The sequence below is a fragment of the Ahaetulla prasina genome, chromosome 8, assembly GCF_028640845.1.
Source record: "Ahaetulla prasina isolate Xishuangbanna chromosome 8, ASM2864084v1, whole genome shotgun sequence".
Lineage (NCBI taxonomy): Eukaryota > Metazoa > Chordata > Lepidosauria > Squamata > Colubridae > Ahaetulla > Ahaetulla prasina.
The window spans coordinates 47,091,065-47,111,447 of NC_080546.1; the positions used below are offsets into that span (position 1 = coordinate 47,091,065).

The 20,383-nt window shown below is 36.6% G+C and overlaps 1 protein-coding gene across 3 annotated transcripts in view; it reads right to left on the reverse strand.

The window, feature by feature from the left end:
- Positions 1-20,383, reverse strand: part of SGCZ (sarcoglycan zeta) — a 248,105-nt gene that overhangs the window by 22,939 nt on the left and 204,783 nt on the right. For all 3 annotated transcript variants that reach the window (XM_058193461.1, XM_058193462.1, XM_058193460.1), the window contains one exon: positions 12,598-12,670. In XM_058193461.1, coding sequence (XP_058049444.1) covers positions 12,598-12,670 — 73 coding nt within the window. The remainder of the gene's footprint in view (positions 1-12,597; positions 12,671-20,383) is intronic.

The window sequence follows — 20,383 nt, forward strand, 5'->3', positions numbered from 1 at the left end:
CTGTGGAGGAGCAAATAAATGGGGATTTTAAATATGTGGATGCTTCAAACGTGGTTGATGTGTGAGAGAGGTTAAAGGAATTGAGAGAGTATACACTTTTTTCTAAGATATATAATACATATTCTAGAATTGATTATATTTTTCTTTCTAAAGATTTGCTGAATAATGTGGATAAGGTAGATGTGGGAATTTTTAAAGATTCTGATCATGCAGAAGTTATGGTGGACTTAGATTTTAATTTTGAGAAAAAGAAGCTATTGGAGATATGACGAAATTGTATAAAAATGAAAAGGATAAAAATGGATACTAAAAAAATTGGAGGAAAGTTGGAGATTAAATGATAACGGGGAGGTTAAATTTGAAATTGTTTGGGATGCGATGAAAGCGGTGTTTAGAGGGGAGAGTATTAAATTATCAAGTAGGAAATATAAAAATTATAAAATTAAAATGGAAAGAGATAAAAATAAGATTAAAGAATTGGAAAATCAATTTTTGCTTACTAAAGAAAAAAATTCTTCAGGAGCTTAATATGTTAAGAAATAAAATGATAGAAGAAGATACAGAGTTAGTAAAAGAAATTTGAGATTTTTAAATAGGAATTTTTGAATTTAGTAATAGAAATTCTAAATTATTGGCAAAGATGGCGAAAAATAAAAGAGAGAAGAGAAATTGGAGCTTTGATAGATGACAGAGGTATAAGATGTTATAAAAAATTAGAGAAATGTGAAGTGGTTAGAAACTTTTTTCAGAATCTATATTCAAAGAAATCAATTAATCGGGGAAAATTGCAGAGTTATTTAGAAAAGTATGTGGTGAAAATTGATCAAACATATAAGGAATTGATGGAAGAAGATATAACACAAGATGAGATTAATGGAATAATACAAAAATTAAAATTAGGGAAAGCTCCAGGTGAGGATGGATTACCTGTTGAGTTTTATAAAGAATTTAAAGAATTAATAATACCAAGACTGCAAAAATTATTCAATGGAATATTACATGGTGGGGAAGTACCTTCGTCATGGAATAGAACGGTGATATCCTAATTCCTAAACCAGATAAAGATTTAGAAAGGATTGAGTCCTATCGCCCATTTCTTTAATTAATCAGGATGCAAAGATATTTACTGCTATTATAAGTAATAGATTAAATAGATTTATAGATAGATATATAAGTTATAATCAAGTAGGCTTTGTGAAGGGTAGATACATGAGTGATATTGTTAGAAGAGTATTAAATATTATAGATGTAGCTGAATATAATGGTGATAAAATTGGTATAGTATCATTGGATATTTTTAAAGCTTTTGATTCTGTACAATGGGAAACAATTAAAGTAATTGTGGAGGCTTTAGGCTTTGGTAATAAGTTTATACATGTTATTTCAAAATTGTACCAAAAGAGCAGTGCAAGAGTGAAGGTGAATGGAATATTAACTGAAGAGATAAAATTAGAAGCTGGTACGGGACAAGGATGTCCTCTGTCCCCATCATTATTTTTATTGACTATGGGAATATTGACAAAATGATAGAAAAGATGAAGAATTAGAAGGATATAAGGGTATAAGATAAATTTGTATGGATGATACTTTAATTATTTTGAAAAATGTAGAAAGATTTGAAAAAGATATATAAGCATTTGATAGAATTTGAAGAAATGACAGGATTGAAAGTAAATTGGTCAAAGTCAGAATTATTGATGGATAGTAATGGTAATGAGTCTGAGAATATGCAAGAGCAATTTGGGATAAGGATTAAAAACACATTGAAATATTTGGGTATAGTGCTTTCACTTAAGGTTAAAGAATTGAAAAAACTTAATTATGATGTGGTGATTAACGAAATTGAGAAGAAGATAGATAAATATAAAATTTTAAAGTTGTCTTGGTTTGGTAGAATTGCAATGTGTAAGATGATGCTGCTGCCCAAGTTCAACTTTTTATTCGAGATGCTACCACTAAATCTGACAGAGAAAGATATTGAAGGATATCAGAAAAAACTGGATAAATTTTGCAATGGTGGCAAAAGACCCAGATTAGTGAAGAAAATGTGGTATCAAAATCAAAAGGAAGGCGGATTAGGAATCCCCAAATTATTTAATTATTATTGTGCGTATGGTATCCGGATAGTGGTAAAAATACTTAAAGGTGAAGATAATTATTGGAGAGATTTAGAGTTAAGGGATATAGAAATTTGGATCAAGGTGGTTTTAGATAAAGCAAATTTAAAATGTGTAAGTAGAAGTTATTGGTTAAAGGGATTAAGTAAAATGTGGAACAAATTTGTTAAAATTTTAATTCCGGATATAATCTTTTTGGGGGAGACAACTGGAATTTGGCGGATTAAAAATAATATAAAACGTAATGAAGTGATTAAAGAGGAAAATATAGAAATTATTAAAGATTGGATAAAAGTTATGGGAAATGAAAGGAGGAATAAAGAAATTATTGAAAAATTAGGGTTAAGTTGGTTTGAAAAAATACAGATAGAAAAATGGACAAAAAAACTAAAGGAAAATTATTCGATAAATAGATGTGAAACTGAATTTGAATATTTAGTATCTCGGATTATGAAAGATGAAATTGGGCTAAAGGGACTCGTTAGTAGGGTTTATAAGATTATAAATTCTGATGAAAAATTACAAAGAGTGATGAGGACAAATTGGGAAAAAGATCTTAATATTGAAATACCAGAATCAGATTGGAATGTGAATTGGAAGAGTAGAATTATGAGAACTTTATCTATAAGGATTAAAGAGCACAATTATAAAGTTGTTTGGAAATGGTATTTGACTCCAGTAAGATTGTCACAAATGGATAAAAAAACTAGTAAAAAATGTTGGAGATGTGAGTTGGAATTGGGGACTTATGAACATATGTGGTATAATTGTGATAAGGTTAAAAAGTTTTGGCAACAATTGGAGAAAATGATATTTGAAATGATGGGGAAAGTAATAACATTGAGAGTGGAAACTATATTATTGTTGGTAATTAAGGAAATAGAATTAACAAAATATGAAAAAGAATTGATTAGAATTATGATTATAATAGGTAGAATTATAATAGCTAGATATTGGAAACTGGATGTGATTTTTAGAATAGAAGAGTGGAATTCTGAAATGTGGAAATTAGCTTTAAATGATAAAATGACATGTGATATTAAAATTAGAAGTGGTGTGTATAAAGAAGATATTTTCTGGAAGACTTGGAAACCATTTGTGGACTTTGCGCTTGGAACATTGGACGCTTCAGTACCTGTACCTCGAGAACGTGGATTTTGGCAATCATGAGGATATATCCGAAGACCCAAATCTTCCTTTTATGTATAGCACAAGGGTGTAATAATGTATTTTCTTTTTGTTTGTTTGTTGCAAAAAAAAAAAATAATAATAAAAAAATAAATAAAAAAAAATAAAACCTTTATATAGCCACTCATCCTAACAGAAATGCTATTCCCAAGGTTTACGTAGAGTGAATGAGTAAATTGTGAAATTTTCACTCGTTATAATGGTAACCCATTTATAGTTTAGCCAATTTAGCCAAGGAATCAGTTGGGCTTGGTGATCGCGTACCTGGCTCCTTGCTGCGTGACCACAGCCCTGCCTGAACTGTTGGAGGTACTTGCTGCTGTGGCGGTTGAGACCCCCAGACTTATAGTCATGGGGGATTTTAACCTGCCATCAATTGGCTTGTCATCGACGGCAGCTCGGGAGTTCCTGGCTTCCATGACAGCCTTGGACCTGATTTGAGTAAATGATGGCCCTACGCACACGGGGGGAGGCACGCTGGATCTGATTTATATCTCTGGACAGTGGTTAAATGATCTGGTGTTAGATGATTTAGTAACAGAACCAATGTCATGGTCGGATCATTTTCTCCTTCGCCTAGACTTCCGAACTGCCATTCACCACCGCAGGGAGACGGAACCTATACGGTGGTTCCGTCCCAGGCGCCTGATGGACCCCGAGAGGTTCCTGACGGAGCTTGGGCCATTCCCTGAGGAACTGGCCCACGGCACGACTGAGGAACTGGTCGTGGCCTGGGAACAGGCCGCGGCCGGGGCCTTGGACCGTGTCGCGCCTTTGCGGCCTCTGACCCGGCGTAGATCTCGTCCGGCCCCTTGGTTCTCCGAGGGGCTGAGGGAGATGAAACGCCGGAGAAGACGCCTGGAGAGCACCTGGAGGTCCAGTCGCTCTGAAGCTGATCGGACACTAGTTAGGTCCTATTCTAGGACCTACCTAGTGGCAATGAGGGAAGCGAGGCGTTCCTACACCTCAACCCTCATTGCGTCGGCAGATAACCGCCCGGCCGCCCTGTTTCAGGTGACCCGCTCTCTCCTACATCAGGAGGTGCGGGATGACCCTTTGCAGGGACGAGCTGAGGAGTTTAGCGGTTATCTATACGATAAAATCGCTCAGCTGAGGCACGGTCTGGACCGAATTTGGGATGATCCAGGTGAGGGAGAGGAGGCATGTCTTGTTGAGCCCATTTGGGATGAGTTTGACCCTGTGGCTCCCGAGGACGTGGACAGGTTGTTGGGGAGGCTTCACGGCACGACATGTTTACTGGACCCGTGCCCTTCCTGGCTGGTACTGGCCACTCAGGCGGTGACACGAGGCTGGCTCCAGAGGATTATCAACGCTTCTTTGTTGGAAGGGGTTTTCCCTGCCGCCTTGAAAGAGGCGGTGGTGAGACCCCTCCTTAAGAAGCCCTCCCTGGACCCAGTTATTTTGGGTAATTATCGTCCAGTCTCCAACCTTCGCTTTGTTGCGAAGGTTGTAGAGAGTGCCGTGGCGCGACAGCTACCCCAATACCTGGATGAAGATGTCTATCTAGACCCATTCCAGTCCGGCTTCTGACCCGGATACAGCACGGAGACAGCTTTGGTCGCATTGGTGGATGATCTCTGGAGGGCTAGGGACAGGGGTTATTCCTCTGCCCTGGTCCTATTAGACATCTCAGCGGCGTTCGATACCATCAACCATGGTATCTTGCTGCGCCGGTTGGAGGGATTGGGAGTGGGAGGCACCGTATATCGGTGGTTCTCCTCCTATCCCTCCGACCGGTCGCAGACGGTGTTGACAGGGGGGCAGAGGTCGACTGCGAGGTGCCTAACTTGTGGGGTCCCTCAGGGGTCGATTCTCTCACCCCTGCTGTTCAACATCTACATGAAGCCATTGGGTGAGATCATCAGTGGTTTCGGGGTGAGATACCAGCAGTACGCTGATGACACTCAGCTGTACTTTTCCACCCCGGGCCACCCCAATGAAGTTGTTGAAGTGCTGTCCCAGTGTTTAGAAGCTGTACGGGTCTGGATGGGGAGAAACAGGCTCAAGCTTAATCCCTCCAAGACGGAGTGGCTGTGGATGCCGGCATCCCGATTCAGTCAGCTGCAGCCGCAGCTGGCTGTTGGAGGCGAGTTATTGGCCCCAAAGGATAGGGTGCGCAACTTAGGTGTCCTCCTGGATGATCGGCTGTCGTTTGAAGATCATTTGGCGGCCGTCTCCAGGTGGGCCTTCCACCAGGTTCGCCTGGTTCGGCAGTTGCGCCCCTTCCTTGATCGGGATGCCTTATGCACAGTCACTCATGCGCTCGTTACCTGTCGCTTGGATTACTGTAATGCTCTCTACATGGGGCTCCCCTTGAAGTGCGCTCGAGGGCTTCAGTTAGTCCAGAATGCAGCTGCGTGGGTGATAGAGGGAGCTACACGTAGCTCCCATGTAACACCGCTCCTGCGCAGACTGCACTGGCTGCCTGTGGCCTTCCGAGTGCACTTTAAGGTGTTGGTTATGACCTTTAAAGCGCTCCATGGCTTAGGACCTGGGTACTTACGGGACCGCCTGCTGCTACCACACGCCTCCCACCGACCCGTACGCTCCCATAGAGAGGGACTTCTCAGGGTGCCGTCCGCCAAACAATGCGGCTGGCGGCCCCCAGGGGAAGGGCCTTCTCTGTGGGGGCTCCCACACTCTGGAACGAGCTTCCCCCGGGTTTACGTCAAATACCTGACCTTCGGACATTCCGTCACGAACTGAAGACACATCTCTTTATCCGCGCGGGGCTGGCTTAAATTGGATTTTTAATGGGAAATTTTATTAATTTTTAAATGGGGTTTTTAGTTTACAGAAATTTTAATTTCAGGCTAATTTAAATAAGTTTTTTTAAATGGTATTTTAATCTGTACATTGTATTGTTGGTTTTATCTTGCCTGTACACCGCCCTGAGTCCTTCGGGAGAAGGGCGGTATAAAAATCAAATAAATAATAATAATAAAATAATAATAATAATAATAATTTTTTTACATGTACACATAAAAATGTTACTGCTTGCCTCATTAATATACTGCAAGACCAAGAAATAAGTTTCTCAGCATCACTGTAGTGGGACATTGGAATGGCCTTGAGGGACAGATGAATCTTGCAAAACTGAATGCACTTACCCCTTGCTCCCTTTATCTTTGTGAAAACTACAGAGGGCCTTGTCTAAGAAGTTTTCTCAGTTTACAGTTCTGCCCTGGACTTGGGTTTCTTTTTTCTGACTGTTGTCTTGGTAGCATTTTTCCCTTCTGCCCATTTTCTTGGTGCACTACACTTACTGACAAAATAACTACAATAATGGACTAGCTTTCATCAGGTTGTAAAATTGCCTTTTCTGGAAAAAAAAAATCAAAGGAAGGTGATACAAGCTACCACAGAGCACTATTAATATAAATATAGGGGATCTGTTTGTAGTTTTATTTTTGTTGGAAATGTTACCACACCCCAGATTATCATATTCTAAAGTTCATCTGTTCCTTTTTTATAATGTGTTCCAATTCTTGGTTTATGGTTATTCATCTGGATTAAGGAATTAAAGCAATATGTCTGTTCTTGTTATTTTGGGTATCTCCCCATTCCTTATGCTCTTGGCTGTCTTCCTAGATCCCTTTTGATTTCTAGTAAGAAGTAAAAAATAGTGACCTATAACAGTTAGACTGTATTTAATATTTTAGGACAATGTAGTCCAGTGGTGGGATTCAAGTAATTTAACAACCGGTTCTCTGCCCTAATGATTTTTTCCAACAACCAGTTTGCCAAACTGCTCAGAAAGTTAACAACCGGTTCTCCCGAAGTGGTGCGAACTGGCTGAATCCCACCACTGATGTAGTCTGCAAATTTTCTTGAAAAATCCCAGGAAGCAATTATATAAATTTCCTAATATATGTTTTTTTTAACCAAACAATTTCAAAGAACATTTTATTTTTTACCAATACATCCATCTTTATGTGCCTTTATTTTTTTCTGAATGCTACTAAGCAAAAATTGGAAAAGTACAGACAAATGAATAAGTTCATACTTATTGACTGAACTGAATGAATTTTTCTTCATGATTACATCCTTGGATGTGATATGTAAGAAATGCCAAACAACACCAAAAAAGAAAGAGAGAATCAAATGTAGAATCTGAAAACTGGATTATCAAGTCTTTGGAGATGGATTTGATATGGAACTTTAAAATGAGATGTAACTATTTGTTCAAGTATCTTTGGTATTTTTTGAAAAATATCGATTCAGACTCTGCAGTAATGTCAGATCTATACTTGACAAAAGGCTCTGATTGTGTTTAAAATCTCAGTTGGACTTAGAGCACTGTATCAATTTTTGGGATATGATATTTATTCTTTATTCTCATATTTATTGTATTTTGGGGAGAGCATACTGCTCTCAGTAGTAGTCCTAAACACTTTTAATGCATATTGTTTCATGGACCTCAAAAGTGAGTTGTTTTTCATTTGTGGCTTTTGAATAACTTTGGAGATTCAAATGAATAATGGGTATAGCTCAAGAAAAAAAAAAGAAACATACAAAAGCAAGTTCCCTTTTCAGGAGAAGCCTCAGCATATCTAACCTTCTACTGACATTTTTTAGCTGAAATAGCTCATAATAAGAACAAGACCTTTGTTCTGTAGGGCACAAACAATGCTCAATAAACTCAAAAACCTTCCCTTCCATTATTTATTTAGCTTTAAAACTACCCACTTACTTGGTTATCTGAATGGTATTCAGTGCAGTTAAAGTATACATAATAAAAATAGCAGAAGAAAACATTTGTGGCTGGAATGATAATCAAAATGTAACGCATAAAATCCCCATAAAAACAACAGCAGAACAAATAGTATGAACTTTCCTGAAGCCTTTAAAATGGCTCTTAAATGTGTAGACTTCCAAGGAAGAAATGACGAACTGAAGAAAAGTGTGAAAAGTGGAACTGATGACCATGTTGAGTAGATTGGCTCTTTGGAATTTCTTTCCAGACATAACAAGAACTTGAGATCAGCCACAAGTACTCCAAACAATCCCACCCCCACTTGCAAGGAGATCACAAGATAGAAATATCTGATGGGTTTTGAGCTCTGGAAGACGTGGGAGTAGCCATCATGCTCAAACTGGAATTGATGTCTTTAAAAAGATGATTTACATCCCTCTTTTTCTACTCACTCTTGGAAGCTTTTCCTTTATTAGGAACCGTTGGATGAGCAAGTTTTATAGCGCTTGATGAGTTGTATGCAATCATTAGAGGAAGAAGTTTTAAATACTAAATAAAAGTTAAATATTTAACTTTTTTTCTAAATAAGCAGCAAAAGAGTGATGGTAATCTTAATTTTAATAAGTTACAGCTGGACTCAGTGTCCAGATAAATTTGAAATAAGATTTTGGAATTAATTGTAAACAATCCTTCCTGTGGGAAAATGCTTTTGTTTTGAATTCTTAAAAAATATCTAAGATTTAAAAAAACTGGACATTACCAGGAATTAGAAGGAGCTAAAGATTACAATGAAAGGAAAAGAACTCTCAAACTCAACTTAAAATTATAGAATGAAGCAAAACATTTTAACACTGGAGATATTTTTGAACAAAACCCCTCAAAGTTAATTGTAAGTCTGCCTCCGCAGATAAACTGAGTTTAAAAAATGCTATGAAAGAGAATCAAGTTTTACCTGACAACATTGGGACTGTTTTGAAAGTGGAATTAAAAAATAACAAACTATAAGAATGACATGGAAATAGATGTTACAGCGGGCATACAGAAGAAACAGCTTTATGTCTTAAGCCTAAAATAGGATATACAAATAACAAACCAAGAGAGTAACCTGAATCATTTTCTTAACTTTGATTTACAGAAGAGACTTGTTAAAGTTTTGAAGAATGTTGTGAGAAGAGACAAAGAAAAAAAGATGAAATGAAATCAAGTTCTATGACATTATTTGAAGGATTAAAGCAGGGGTGAAATGCTCCTGGTTCGGACCGGATCGCATGATCCGGTAGCAATGGGAGCAGGTAGTTCGGAGAACCGGTAGCAAAAATCCCTGCCCTCCCCCACTGCCCATGCCTCACTGTTCCTTTTCTCTGTCCCTGAAGCGCTCGGTGGTGATATAGCTGAAAATGGCCTTAAATGACTGCTGCGGCACTTCAAAGGGCCGCACTACAGTGATCAGCGCTGTAGGCAGCTAGTAGACAGGTGCCTCTATTTTTAAAGAAGGTAGACTGGTGCCTGGCAAAAAAAGGCATTCGGTAGACCGATGCCTCTCAGTAAAATGCAATTGGTAGACCAGGGCCTCTATTTTTAAAAAAGGTAGACTGGTGCCTCAATAAAAAACAATTGGTAGACCGGGGCGTCTATTTTTAAAGAAGATAGACCGGTGCCTCTTAGTAAAATGCAATTGGTAGGCTGAAGCCTCTATTTTTAAAGAAGGTAGACCGGTGCCTCCCAAGTTTTGTATACTTTATTATTTTTATTATTTATTATTATTGACCATGCCCATTCAGTCACCTGACTACCAAGCCACACCCACCAATTAAGCTACGCCCACAGAACCGGTAGGGAAAATTTTTAGATTTCACCCCTGGATTAAAGATTAAGATTATTAGAAGCAAAATGAAGAAATATAAAGTTGGTTTACCTCCAGTTTATCAAGTATTTACCAGGGGAGGGCTTGGCAGCACAAGGAAATAACAGCCAATGCCTTAATAGCCAGCTATCAACACCCCAATCTATTTCTAAAAAGCCACACACAATGCACCATATAAATACTGCATACAAAGCACACACACTGCCAGAGAGAAGTTCCCTGAAGATGGGCTCCAGCATGAGTCCGAAAGTTCAGAAGACTAAGCCTCCAGTTCCAGTAAACCACCTGGATTTGAGACTGCAAGAAGCCACTGAGCTGCAGCCCAGCCCAAGCTCGGCCCAGCCCAGCAACATGGCGTACAGATGTTTCTAGGTGCATTGAAGCCTTTTGCAATACAAGGTCCAGACCCATCCCATCTTAGCCGCATGGTGCAAAGTCACAGCTACCCCATCACAGTTCCAGTGGCAGTTGCTCTTGCCATCCTGTACTCTGAAGTCTCTGCCACTCAGTTAAGTTTTGCCATTCTCTTGTTCCTGTTGCTGAAAAGTGTGTGTGTGTGTGTTAGATCAATTATGAAGTTTTGTTTGTGGGTTAAATACTTAAAATAGTTTGATACACAATAAAATAAAGGTTTAGTTGTAATCACAGGTTATAATGTTGTTTCTTCTTCTTCTTCCATTCAAATGGATCTGATTTTCAGAGACTGCCTGGATAAATCTCTGCAGGTTTTTTTGCAAGAAATTTTCAAATGTGGTTTGCCATTGCCTCTTTTTCAGGGCTGAGAGAAGATGACTGGCTCAAGGTCACCCAGCTTGCTTTGTGTCCAAAGCCGGACTAGAATTCAGAGTCTCCCAGTTTCTAGCCTGATGCCATAACTATTAGACTAAAAGGCATTTGAAATTGTACTGTATGGCAATGATGAGCATATTGTTGAAACATTTTAAATTGCTATTGAAATTGAATTTGGAGAATGAATATGTGAATATGGGAAAAATGTGGCAGCGTCTGGAACCCTAAGGCCTAGTATGGTTTCCAGGCCTGACACATTGTATGCTTCAATGAGCAAAGAATTCTGAATATAATGTACTGCTTGAATAATTGGAAAATGCAGATTAAGGATTTAAAATTTACTTTGGCTAAAACTTAAAGAATAACTTTTATAAAATGATGTACTGATAGTCTTTAACATCTGACAAATTCCCAAAGATATAGAAAGTTATTTCAAAAGTATGTTGGAAATATAAATGCAAAGAAGGAACTTTTTATCAGCTTTGGTGAAGTTGTGACAAAGCAAAGAAATATTGAAAAAAGATTCATATTTTAATACATAACTACTGCAATGCTCTCTACATGGGGCTCCCCTTGAAGAGCACCCGGAGACTTCAGCTAGTTCAGAACGCGGCTGCGCGGGTTATTGAGGGAGCGGTTCGGAGCTCCCACATAACACCTATCCTGCGCAGACTGCACTGGCTACCTGTTGTTTTCCGGGTGTGCTTCAAGGTATTGGTTACCACCTTTAAAGTTGTGATTTTATGGGGAGTATGTTATTTTAACATTTGGGCATTTAAATTAGTTTTTAAGGGATGTTTTTAATTATTGTGTGTATTTGTATTATTATTATTATTATTATTATTATTATTATTATTATTATTATTATTATTATTATTATTATTATTATTATTATTATTATTATTACATAAGAGACTCAAAACAAATATAAAAATCAAACCAGAGACTTTTCTTTTAGGTTTAACAGGCAAAGAACTTGAAAAATTCTGGAATTTTGTTGTTATACAGTACATGTTGAGAGTCGTGAGAATGTTCTATTTGCAAAAATGGAAAAATACACTAATTCCCACAATAATGGCTGGAAAAACTGATGGAATTGGCAGAGATGGCCAAATTAACTATTTTATTAAACAAAGAAAAGTACACATCCAACTTCTACTTGCAAATCAGTTCTGGATTTTGTGCTTGGGGTAGAAGAAAAAATGAAAATTTAATTTTATGATTAGACACATTTGTGGTTAAGGAAATAATCTAGTACATATTAAGTATGCAAAAGTAAAAAGTTGAGGCTGTAATGTTATTCTTTTTATTCTATTGCCCTGAAAAGAGTAGGAAGTCAATGCCTTTCTTTCTTCATCCCCTTTACTCTACACCTTTTTCTCTCTCTTTTCCCTTTCCCCATTTCCCCACTATTTACATTTTTATTTTATACTTTATAGGCTTAATAAAATTATATGAAAAAACACCACTAGACCAAAATTGCTTTCCATAACAATGTAACATAGCACAAAAATAATAAAACAAAGTAACAATAATATTTTAAAAAGAATAAAATGAATAAGAGATATAAGATGATCAAGATGAAGTGAGAATCAATTTTTTTAATGGCAACAAAGCAAAAATAGCAACTTGACCACTGTAAATTGGAAGCACATCTGGAATAAGACAATTCAATCCTATGATCTGAGTCCTTGAGTTCACTTTTCATCATCAATTTGGCCATGATCTCATTGTAAATGGGGCACTGAAGGAGCTAATGAATAATGTTCTCCACTTGACCAGAATCCCAGGGATATTTATTTATGTACAAGGAACGCAAATAGGATTCAACTTTTCTAGTGAACAAAATAATGCAAATTGAAACTTCTCTTGCCTAATCATTTTGCAAAGTAATACCCAAAAATTGCTTTTAAGGCACCTACTTGAGGTCTTGAGAAGGTTCAGCTCTGATATGGGGGGTTTCCACAGAATGCTCAAATACAGCTCCTTCTGTGCCTACAACAAATACATGAATAGAATACAGGATAGTTACATTCATGTCAACATTTCATTTGAAAAGTAATGAAACCCCCTTTCTGAAAAACAAAATTAATTAATATTAATAAGGTAAATTAATATTTATGAGATTTATTTTAATGAAATTTATTGCAGAAGAATTTTAAGACAATGCAACACATGAAAAAGTTTTGATTAATCTCACTAAAAGTAACAGCCTTGATCCATATGCCTGTAAATAGGTAAAATTAATGGGCACTTCTTCCTATTCCATTATTTCCACAGAAGCAGGAGGTCCATGACAAGGCCTACTCAGGTATCTTACTTCCTCTGCAGTTTTGTAAACAATCCTTTCCTTTCATGGAGCTATAAATCTACAAAGTATATGGCTGTTGAAAACAATGAGTGAATTATCTTCTTAATAGGTGCTTAATATTTATATTTGTTTAGAAATGTATAAGACCCCTTTGCACCCAAGTCTGGCTCATGTTCAGATGTTCAATATCTTATAAAATACTTAAGTGAAGATAAACAACTTGAAGAAAATGTTTTTGCCAAAAAATACAAATTGATTAAATGACTTACAATAAAAAATATCTTACATTATTAATTTTTTTCTCTTCTAACAATCTTAACTCTCTTTCTTGCTACCATTGAATGTGCTTTAGAACATTCTCAATCTTTTCTTCACCACAATCCCTGTTTAAATAAAAAATTTTGGCCATGCACCATGGCCACGCACCCCCCGCAAGACTTAACACAAGATTTAAATCATGAAATCTCTTCACGCCTTCACAAACTCCCTGTGATGACATCGCAGCCCCCCTGGGGATCTGCAGACCACAGATTGAGAACTACTGCTTTAGAAGATTGCTAAAAACCAATCTCTGAAAAGCAACAATCATCTATTTTCAAGCAGGTAGAAAGCAGATTAGAAGCATTGTTTTAATGTTTGTGGCAAACTAGAGTTTGCTTTTTTTGCTTGTTATTCAGAAAAAGCATGTTGTGGTGCTCATTAACTGTAATCTTCTCTCACCCAAGAACCCACACCAAGAACAAATGGTCATTAAAAAACCTAAAAGATTCTTATACAATGTGTACAATGAAAGGGGAAGACAAATCACACAAGCCCAGCAATTCATAAAGCTTGTTTCTGCTCCTCAGAGCTAGATTTTCCTCATGGCTGAACAGAAAGCCACTATCTATTTTTCATTGGTAAATATGAATTTTCCTCTCTCCATTATGAATCCCTATCCTGCCTCTGTTGCCTGGTTCAAGTCACCCTTTCACCTGATTTAAAAACATGTGAGAATGACCTTGTGAAATGAGCTTCAGCTACAGCTCATTTGATCCAATAAGAGGCAGCTTAACCCTTAACCTTAACCCATAGAAGGAATGTGGGCAGAGCAAACCATCTCAGAAAGGACCCTGCCTAATGTTTTGGTCTATAAAGGAAACAGAGGAGAAAATACTTGCAAGATTGATAGCCTTTCCAAGTAGACAGGAAACACACCCAGATGAATTAATTCTACCTTATTGTAACATTAAATTGACAGAATTTTGCAAGCCTGGAAGTACATTTCTCCCCTGTCACTGATAACAATCCAAGAAACTAGAGAAGATCCATTCTGAGACATTTGCCATACTCCCACATTAGGGAGCTTCCCAGGGGTGAAATCCTCCACTGTTTGCCACTAGTTCACTGCCCGGGCATGCACAGTGCACGTCAAACGCATGCTATGTGCGTGTATGCACAGTGTGTGCTAAACGCACACAATGCACACATACAAAGTGCACACCAAACATATGATGCATGTGCATGCGCAGTGCACACCAAATGCATGCTACGCACAGAAAAAGGAGGCTTAAGGTAGATAGAATAGTGGTTGGGGGGAACAGCTGTGCTGCGCAATTTAGATTCACTAGAAAGCAGGATTTTCTGCTTTCTAGTGAATATAATTCGTGTGGCACAGCTAATCGTCGGAAATACCAGTTTGGATGAACCAGGAGCTTTTTAACTATCGGTTCGCCCAAACCAGTAGCTTTTATCACTAACAGTTCACCTGAACCGGTGTGAATCGGTAGGATTTCACCCCTGGAGCATCCTTTCTGAGACTTTTGCCCCTGCCACATTCCTTATGTAGGCTGAATTGCCTCTTATCTGACCATTTTCCTGGCTGTGGTTCTTTCCACTGTCTTGCAAGGTTATTCCTGCATACCTTTACATCAGGTGAAAGAGTAAATATTACTTACTTCCAGTGGAATGGTAGGGAAACCTAATAGATACTAAAGGCTACACTTGAGGGCTTTGAAAAAAGGGAGGAAAAACTTCATCAATACCAAAATAATTAATAGTGTTGTAAGCTTATCTCACTCAAACACTGGGCATGTTGCGGAAAGAAGTCACCCATGTATGTTTATGCTTTGGTTAGGTAAGGTTCAAGTCCAGTGCTTGAATGCTAACTGACCACATTTCCCAATGAAAGTAATGAATCAATTTGTTCTTTTGACTAAGGATTTTGAGAAAGATTTCCTGATCAAGACTTGGATAACAACATTAAGATGACCATAGAACTTTCAGTGAAAGATGAATTTCCAAATTCCCCCAGCTTGAAGCTGTTTGTGCCCCCAGTTCTTACCATGGTAAAAAAACAAAACAAAACAAAACCCTCCCATCCAATTCTCCCATCTAGTTGCTCTTCTCTTTATTTGATATTGCAAATGACAGGAGCATAATCTGTGAGAGGACCAGACATGCTTCTTTTTTCCTTTTTCTGTCTTTACATGCACTTTAAATGCAGTGTCATGTCTCCCAATACATTGGGTTTTGCTCCTTAATCCAGCAATCATTATGCATAAAGAAGGAAGAAGGAAAGAGAGAAATCTGCTTCCCTTTTTCCAATTCAATATTTCAGTTTTCAATACTTCTTGCAATGTAATAAAGAGAAGATGGGAACATTCTGTGAAAGTAAGTAAAAACTTGAAAGGGTATTTAAGAACTTCCAAATTTGGTGATTGGCTTGAAAAAAGATTTCTGCTCTCTCTCTCTCTCTTTCTTTTTCTGCCTCCCTTCCTCCATCTCTCCCTTCCTCCCCACTCTCTCTCATAATTGCATGCATACATATACAACACAGAGAGAGATAGACACATACAAAATATGTACCACTGAAATTATTACAACCAACTAATTGAATTTAATTTTAGCCTCCCATATTAGACAACAAAAAAATGAAGGTGCGGTACTTTCTCTTAAACTGCCTGACCCTGAAGATGGAGGGATCAGCCATAAAGAGATTAGAGATTAGAGTAGACAGAGCATTGAAAATCTTCCAAGAGATATCATTCCAATAAAGCAAGCAATGCCCTGCAGGATAAATGGAACTGCTTTAAATGGCATGATTCTAAAAGATATTTATCTGATGCAGAGCTCTGTGTACATGGCATTCATCCTAATTCAGTACAAACCACATCTAGTCATGCATTTGCAAATTGTCCTCCCTTGAAACTATGGAAACTAAAGATGTAGCTCTCTGAGACACTAACTGGGGTAAACTACTTATTCTGCTCAATTTACCAGTTACTGAGATCTAACCTTTAGAAAATGACAATGAACATGGTTTCATTAATATCACTGGAAATATATATTATAAATTACAGTGTCAAAAACTTGGTGATAGATGTTGGTAGCTATGCATCCAGAGAATGAACAGAGCAAAATGATACTTGTTATATAAACAGCAAATGAAAGAGTTTCTCGATATAGCATCTTGCTCTCAAAAGGAAAACACACACACAGAGAATAGTAGCAAATAGAGGCAAAATTGGGTAATTATATTCTTCTATTGAGAGAACTGTATATGCAATTTAAGAGAGAGCCTGTTAATTTAATTACAGCATTTGAGGCCAAAGTAAATGAACTCAGCTCTAGGGGAATGTATTGTTCATTTCAGATAAGGGAATTAAAAAAATGATTGCAGTGTTTGCTGAAATTAATTTACAATAACCTAGAAACCATGTGGGTTTGCTTCCCAGGAAAAGCAAATGGAAGGGATTTTAGTCACAAATCAGATAAGAATTACAGTGGTTCTTATCTTGCAAGAATTGGTCTCAGTGAAACAAACAAAAATTAAGACAAAAGCTAAAAATATGAAACTAAAAAAAATCAAAAGAAACTTCAGTTGTTCATGTCTTTGATGAAAGATTGTTAGACATGACTGAGGAATGAAATGAATGAAATTTACCTTGAGGTAAATTCTAAATTGACTGAATCATTTTGATCAGGTAGACCAGGGGTGTCAAACCCACATCATCATGGTGGGGGTCGTGTGATGTATCGCAACTTTTTCCCCCTTCACTAAACTGGGTATGGCTGTGGCTAGCAAGTGACGCATCTGGACTGTGGGTCATGAATTTGACAGCTCTGAGGTAGACTGATTAAAATGAACAAATAAAAACCATAAGATGTATCATTTAGGATGATACTTTCAGGCAATTTTAGTCGGAAGTCATTTTTTCTTCCCTGCACTACAACATATGGATAATGTAAAGAAGGAAATTTAAATATGATCTTAATTCCCATGACAAATGAATATTATGGAATAATTATAAAATGAAATAGCTGGAAAATCTTTTTCTTTTTTTTTTGTGCAGCTGTCAACCAGTCCTTTACAATATCCAATGTTTTGCAAAATAAATTTGGATTGACTAAAACTACTGAATGGGAATATATGTAATTAAAATTTCTCTTCACCTAAAAATTTGGGCTTGATGCATTAACAGCATCTGAACCTTCCATGCTATTAGTGCATCTGAAAGAGGTTTATGAGTCTCACATTTACACTCAATTTTTGCAGATCTCAATTTAGTGGACTTCAGATATAATAAGCAAAATACTTATTTCATTTATGAAAGGCTGTTATTTGCATAATTGCACAAATGATGTAAAATGGCACAAGTGATGTAATTTATATAATGATGTTGCTGTGAATGAAGTCATCTCCAATTTAACAAACATTTGAGAATCATACACCTTCCCCTTTCCCCACTCTAATTTGCAAGATCAAGGTATTGTCATATAATTGAAAACTACAACTGAGATAGATAGAAAATAGTTTACAAGAAAGAGTAAGAATATTCAATTTAAGCAATCAATAAAGTTTTAGAGAATGATTCAGATCAAGTACGGATTTTTATTGGATATATTCCATGGCTCATGATAATGGTTGGATTTCAACATCAGTGTGTTAGAAGTATATTTTTGAGGAGACCTTGATTCATGTTTCTGACTTGTTCTGGTTTAGTGTTCATAAGGTTGCTGGAATACTGGGAAAAAATGCCAAAGATTGGAATCTATCAAATTATTAAGAACTTTTTTATGAGTGGGTTGCAGTTAAATAGTTGCTAGACTATTTTACACCTGACTTAACTCTGGATGGAAGATATGTATTCACTTTGTATAAATGAATTGGATTTCTAATGATGTGGAAACTCTGAACAATATTATTCCATGTGGTCAAAGCTTACTTTATTGTTTAAGAAATAAGATTTTTGTTTTATATGCATTTATTTTATTTTTTTCCCCCCTCTGATGCAGGTTCACTTCTGTTTTTCTATTTTCTTTTAATTTTTGGATCTGGTTAATAGTTTTGTTTTGTATGTGAGAAGCATTGTTTTTCTTGAAGATGAAAAAGATTGGGCCATATTTAAGTGCTGTCATAAAATAGAATCTTTAAACTCAGTGGCATAGCTTTGTTCTGCAAGCGTTACTTCTAATGCAGGTAGTCCTCAACTTACAACATTTCATTTAGTGACTGTTCAAAGTTACAATACACTGAAACAAGTGGCTTATGACTGCTTTTTACACAACCATTGCAGCATCCTCACGGTTATGTGATTAAACTTCAGTTGCTTGGTAACTGGCTCATATTTATGACAGTTGCAGTGTCCCTGGGTCATGCAATCACCTTTTTACAAGCAAAGTCAATAGGGAAGTCAGATTCACAGTTTAACAACTGTGTTGTTAAATTAATAATTGCAGTGATTCATTTAACAACTGTGGCAAGAAAGGTCATAAATTGGGACAAAACTCACTTAACAAATGTCTCACTTGGCAACAGAAATTTTGGGCTCAATTGTGGTAGTAAGTCAAGGACGACCTGTAATGATGATTTGCATCCCACAGTATTGCTTACAAAGCACTAGTAAAACATTTAGATTATTTTCTATCACAATTTCTTTGCGCTCCACTGTTTCTTGATTTCTCATTCTTTGATTTGAGATAGATTAATCTCTGATCATGCTCCCATGATACACTGTTCTATTTGATGAAAAATTATGTATATTCTTTAAGTGGCCTTTGAATACATATTTGTTGAATGATAAAGATTTTCTTAAGAGAATGACAGAATGAGTAGTAGAGATAAATTGTATTAACTCAGTTACACTACTGTCCTTGGTATGGGAGCCCACTGAAGCTTTTATTCATTACTGTACATTTTTTTAAATAAAAGGAAGCAACAATTGCCCAAAGATTAAAATTTAGATGGGACTGTTAAACAATTATTATTTTATGCATCCTATCCTTTTCCAGATTAACAAGTTTTAAAGTTGTAGAAGGAGAATTTGTATTACATTGCATAAGGCAACAATATCAGGAAGAAGGGGGAAAATCAATTATTGACTTTTAGACTTCAACAAATAAAGCAATATAATACTCTACTCTACTATATGTTCAGTATTCAAATGGGAACATTCATACAGGTTCCAGATAGATAAATCAGCAATTCTTTTCAACAAAAATGTAAAAGCCCCACCCTCACCCCTAAAGATACATAGGGAAAATTTCATAGATTAAAATTTAATTACAATGTTTGGTTCCTAATAACTTCTAATTTTTATTTTCTTGCTTCAAAAAATTGTCATTAAAATTTAATCTATGAAATTTGGGGAGACTTTTGTTCCTGTCATTTCTCATGTTGACAGGAGATTTTTAACCTCCTATTTTATAATAGTAAGGCTTTTACAAATATTTCTCAGCTGGTGGCTTTTACTTTAAACATTACAATTATTATTCCCTAGATGTAATTAACAGTAAGGATTCAAAAACTTTTAAGGATTTGGAGTTCAGGCTGTGTCTTGACACCTTGATGTTGGCATAAGACTTTCTTGAAATGTTAAAAGGTTAAATTGATAAATTTAATGCTACCATTTTTAATACAATGAAAAGAGTTAGATGAATGATCTGGAATATTTTTTAACATTTGGTGTAAAGCTAAATATGGCAAAGATGAGCGCAATCTGAAAATTGATTTATTTTGAAGACTTGTCCTTAGTTATTTCTAATGCCACGGAAACCCTCACATGTATTCCCCTTCTGAGTACCACATATCTGTATTTAATACTGCAGTACATAAATAAAATACTGTGGACCAACCTATATACTCATAAAAATGCTTACGTTATGCGACAATCACATTCAAACATTATGTCTAAACTTGTTTGAGAGGAAACCTGTGCTTCTCATAACACTATTATACTATTAATGCAATAACATGAGCCTACTGAAAATAAATGTACTTCGGTTTCATTGAATGAGGTTTTTTTTCAATTATTGTACATCAATTTTCGGTAAATAATTCTAGTGCGCTGAAGAAATAAAATGGCAAGAGGTAGCATGAAGCGTTGTGACAAACTCTAGTCTTTAGCATGATCCAT